Source organism: Xiphophorus hellerii, chromosome 2 (genome assembly GCF_003331165.1).
Source record: "Xiphophorus hellerii strain 12219 chromosome 2, Xiphophorus_hellerii-4.1, whole genome shotgun sequence".
Classification (NCBI taxonomy): Eukaryota; Metazoa; Chordata; class Actinopteri; order Cyprinodontiformes; family Poeciliidae; genus Xiphophorus; species Xiphophorus hellerii.
The window spans coordinates 15,095,802-15,101,263 of NC_045673.1; the positions used below are offsets into that span (position 1 = coordinate 15,095,802).

Consider the following 5,462-nt stretch of genomic DNA (forward strand, 5'->3'; position numbering starts at 1 on the left):
ATCTCTTCCCTCTCTTCTCTCTCTAGTCTCTCCAGTTCCCTCATTGCCTCTTCGGCCTCGTAGATAAGAGTTTCTCTGAGAGCTTCCTGCCTTTTTAGTCTCAGTTCCATCTCTTCCAGTTTGGCCTCCAGCTCGGCCGGGTTTTGGTCGTCTTCTAACCTCCCCTTGCAACAAGACTTCAAATCCTCAAAGTCTTGTTGCAAAGGCTTCTCCTTCATGTCTTTCACATCGTTGTGAACCTTGGAAGCAGTGACATCAGAGTTAAGGTCTCCTGGATCACTGGACATCTCTTCCCTCTCTTCTCTTTCTAGTCTCTCAAGTTCTCTCTTTGCCTCTTTGACCTCATTAATAAACCTTTCTCTGAGGGCTTCCTGCTGTTTTAGCCGGAGTTCCATCTCTTCCAGCTCGGCCTCCAGCTCGGCCGGGTTTTGGTTGTCTTCTATCCTGGCGCTCTCCATTTCCAGACTGGAGTCCAGTCTTTGGGTTTCCTCATCTAATATATCCAGATGTGCAGGAGCGAAGCTGCCTTGGGGGTCTTGCTGGACTCCCGTTCTCGCCTGGGGTCCCATCATTTTGTTGCAGTAGTGCTGAAATAAGTGAAACATTTCTCCTCAATACAATCACTAAAGTTGTCGATTGGTAAACTACCTTAAAGAGCTTTGCGCACGTCTGAACTGGTCAGTGATATTGCAAGCAATGAAAAATATGCAGAATTGTGTCACATACAATTCTGAGTTGATGACATCACAGACTGCATCGCCAGTGACATCACAGAGTCTTCCTTTGCTGGCGGTGTGACATCATTCCACCACCAAATATCTCACTATTTATTCTTGTTTACATTCAAAATAGTCCATGATTCACTCGTTTTTATCCAAACTCATTTCTGTTTTGGGCCAGATCAAAAACCTGAATGTTCATAAAGGGCCTGTTGTGCCAGAACATATTGATGAAAACCAATTAAATTGTTAAAATATCAATAAATAGGTGTTTCAGCATCAATAAGTGTTTCTTAAAATAACATAATATTGAACATCTTTTCACACTAATCAGTTCATCCAGGATTGTTTTTGTGCTTTTCTGCAATCAACATCACAGATTTTGTGGCGCTAATTTAGAAATATCTGTAAGGAATTTTTTACAATATTTGCGCTAACATATGATGTTAAATGTGATCTTTTATTAATCGCTCTATCAGTCATGGACTATAACTTGACATCAGGTCAGGCTGAGACAGCAGGCACTTAATCCAAAATGTTTATGGTCAATTTTGAGAAAAAATGTTGATAAACTCAGAAAACATGTTGATAAACTCAGAAAACATGTCGATAAAGTCAGAAAACATGTTGATAAACTCAGAAAACATGTTGATAAACTCAGAAAACATGAGGGGATCTGTTGATTTTTGTGTGAATTTTGCGGTTATTTGTAAAAACTGGAGGGGCCCATTGCTATGATTTGGAGTCTAGAGGGCCACATAAAAAGCTATGGCGGGCCAGATTTGGCCCTCGGGCCTTGAGTTTGACACACGTGCCATATATGATAATCTATAGGACTTTTTTCAATATCTATACATTTTGAAGTTAATTTTGCTTGTTTAGTCAAACATTTATTTTCTTTTGTATTGTGGAAAAAGAGAGTGGGAAAGAAAATTTATAATAAATCGATAATAAATTTCAAGTTAAAATAAAAAATATTTTATTGACTCCCAAAGGGAAATTAAATAACAAATAACTTTTTTACATAAGTTTTAAGTTTACTTAGTTTGAAAGTTTTTTCCCCCCCTTTTAGTAAATGTAATCAATGTTAAAAAACAGCTTTTTTCTCTGGTTATCTTAGATATTTAAGGTTTAAATGCGCTGAATGTGTGTTGATTTATGGTTTCTGTTTGGATCAGACATTATGAACTCTTAATTAAAACCAAAATAACTGATTGCAAATATGACTCCAGAGAATTATACAACATTTTCTTGTTGTACACCATAAGCAGATGGTAGAAATGTATTTTAAAATCACAAAAAAGACAAATTATTTTGAAAATATCTGTCACCAGACAACTTAAACTGCAAAAGTTTTAAAAAAAGGCGATATTATGAAGGTTATATTTTTACATATTCAACTCCAGATCATTCTGGTTCCTTTTAGTTTGACCATTTTTGATAGATATTGAAAAATAATATCAGCTACAATCATTTATCATTTATCAGGAGACATCACCTAAACATATATTTTACTATGTTTAATCAAGCATGTTCTCAAAAGGTGCCGTTTGTAAAGTTACAGAATCAAAATTAAAAGCAAAAAGTTTATATTTAGCTTGTCATAAGAGGGAAAAATACACATTTTCTCAAAGTCACATTTTCACCACGTTATTCGTTCATATATTAAGATTACAGTACCAAACTAAGCTCAGCTAGCAAGCTAAATATTTACCACTAACCTAAATAATTAGCTCAATTTAATTAGTAAGCTAAATATTCACTAATATTTAGATCTCTCAATAATAGTAAGCTAACGTTTAGCTAACTAATATTTACCAGCTAATTAGCTTACTATTAAGCTAGTAAGCTAAGTATTTAGCTTATCAGTGAAATATTTGTTCTGAGCTAAATATTAGCAAGTTAACAAGCTAAATATGTTTTTTTACAAACTGTTTAGTTTAACTAAATATTAGTAAGTTAGCTAGCTAAATATTAAGCTCCCAAACTTATAGTTAGCTCATATTAACAAGTTAGCAAGCTAAATATTTCGCTCCAAGCTAAAGTTTTAGCAAGTTGGCATGCTAAATATGTTGTTTACAAACTATTTAGCTAAATATTTAACGACCAAGCTATATATTTAATTTATGTTTAGCTCCAAGCTAAATATTAGCAAAATATTAGCACATTAGTGAGCTAACATGCTAATATTTAGGTAGGTTGTTTCTTACAAGCTATAAAGCTATTTAGCTTGTAAGCTCCGAACTAAATATTTAGTTCCAAACAAATATTAAGAAGTTAGCAAGCTAAAGATTTTGTTCCAAACTAAATATTAAAATGTTAGCAAGCTAAATCTTTTGTTTGGGTCTAAATATCTAGTTAGTAAACTAAATATGTAACTTGCTAAATGAATATTTACTTTGAAACTGGGACATTTATAAGTGAATGAATAATATGGTGAGAATATGGAAAGAAAACCTATTTTCCCCGCTTATAACAGGCTAAATAATCCAAATTATTGCTGTTAATATTTGACTCACTTACTGTACAAACAGCATTCCATATATTTTAGGATAAAGTTTTGAACGGCTCAAACTGCATCCTCCCTTCATCCTCGTCACCTGGCCCCATGTTTACCCTGTGGGCAGGTAGGGTGGGACCTGGGAGCTGTAGTCCGGACAGACCTTCTGGACCAGCCTGTAATCCGTGCTGTAGAACGACATGTAGACGCAGATGACCTGGAAAGGCTTGGAGCACATCCAGGTGATGTGGCTCTGGGTTTGTTCTTGGTCGCACGTCTTCGACGGGTCGTAGTTGCACAGCATCACCTTCTTGCTGCGTTCGGTTTTCTCGTAGTCCACCCTGCAGTTGAACGTCTTCGACTCCTTGGGGTGGACCACGCTCTGGCGCTCCAGGTCGAACGCCACCTCCTTCATGGGCGGGACCAGGCTGACCGACACGTTGCCAACACCCGTGGAGTTGTGACGGAAGTAGACGCCGAGAGAGCCGTTGCCGTGATCCACGATCTTCCCCATTATCAGCAAATTCAGCTTGACGGTTTTGATGTTGGAGTAAAAGTCGCCCCAGCTGAACAACCTCGACGGTTTGGAGAGTCCTTGAACGTTCGTGGTGGGCTGAAGCTTAATTTTTACCGATGGGTTGGACTTGGACTTGGGGATTTCCCAAAGCCTCTGCTTCGATAGAGGAACCGAGGGATTGTTGAGGACTTTGGAGTTCTGGACAACAGTCCTGGACTGAAGGCCCCAGATTTTCTGGAGATGCTCCTCTTGGTCTCTGTGGGGTTGAGGTGATGATGAGTTCACGAAGGTGAAGTTGCTCTGAGTCTCAAGTTGACAGAGAACCAGCTAGATGGGAAATAATGAGAAAATACAAACAATGATCCTCAGAGGAAGTTTCAAAGAGCATTACTAGATTCAAACTAGACTTTTTTAGCAACTTCTTTGAACCTACAGGGTCTACCAATTCTGTTCTTTGTAGTTTTGGGTTTTACTTCAGTTTGATAAATATTTACACATTCAATAAATCAATATAAATCCAAGGGCACACATTAAAACATCAAATCTAAATAAATAATATGAATTATATTAGCTATTTTAATACAGACTGATGGTTCACATTGATCATTTAAAAGTTTTAATAATGAAAAATTAAAAAAAATAGAGGTGTAATATATTTTGTTAGTGAACACACTAAAGTGTGTAAGATAATGGGTGGAGGGAAAGCTGAAAGATACATATGAGCAACCTCACCGTGGCCTGTTTAGTCCCTGTCAGATATTGTTCAGAAGTACGTGTACAAATGAGGAACATTTCCTGAAATGTATTACACTAGCCAGTGTTACAGAAAAAAAATCTATGAGTTTCAAATGTATTTAAACCAAGATTTACTATTTTGGAGAAAACATGAAGTAGTGAGAAGATCAGTGTTGATTCAACAGCAAGAAAAAAAACTGAACAAAATCATTCACAATGATACCGGGCCAAATTCTGGAAAAGTCTGGACAAATTCTTTAACTGCGGAAAGATAAAAGTTAAATTTGAGCAGCCTCACGTAGGCCTGTTTACTGTCTGTCACATGTTCTTCAGAAGTACGTGTACAAATGAGGAACATTTACTGAAACGTATCACACTAGCAAGTGTTACAGCAAAAAATCTATAAGAGTTTAAAATTTAAGTGATGAAGGAAATCACAAACTCATAGTCAGCACTGACTAGTCGTGCTACCATAAAATAAAGCAGTAAAACAGTTAAAACTCTAGGCTTTCTGTAGAGGTATGTGTTCAGTCTTACGGGTGCGCACACACACACACACACACGCAAACACACACCCCCACACACACACACACACACACACACACGCACACACACACACGCACAGACACACAGACACAGACAAGCACCCATGGCAGGGGGGGTCTGGGTGGGGACATATGCAGATTCCAAGAGCTGATAGCAGACCCGATCAGGAAGATATTCCGTTTTAAAACCAGAGACTGACCATCATTGTTATCGATTCTTTGCCAGAGGATGTCGGTGACATAGAGTTTCCTTGCACAACATGTGTTTTGACCCCAAAGGTCATGAGAATCACCCAACTAGGATTTTTTTTAACCTGCCTCGCAGTCCTTCCCCGTTTCCCGCAGTGTCTCAGGAGGATATTCCGTTTAAAACCAGAGGTAACTACAACATCCTATTTAAATATACTATATTGGATATTATTCTCAATTATCTAACACTTATTGTT

At 37.5% G+C, this 5,462-nt stretch overlaps 1 protein-coding gene across 1 annotated transcript; it reads right to left on the bottom strand.

The window, feature by feature from the left end:
- Nucleotides 1-2,497: 2,497 nt before the first annotated feature.
- LOC116710648 (neurexophilin-1-like) lies at nt 2,498-5,222 on the bottom strand. Its single transcript, XM_032549804.1, has 2 exons — nt 5,217-5,222; nt 2,498-4,063 (listed from the first exon to the last, which is right to left on the bottom strand). The coding sequence occupies exons 1-2, from the start codon at nt 5,220-5,222 to the stop codon at nt 3,332-3,334; spliced, it is 738 nt and encodes a 245-aa protein (XP_032405695.1). The 3' UTR covers nt 2,498-3,331.
- Between the last annotated feature and the right edge of the window lie 240 nt (nt 5,223-5,462).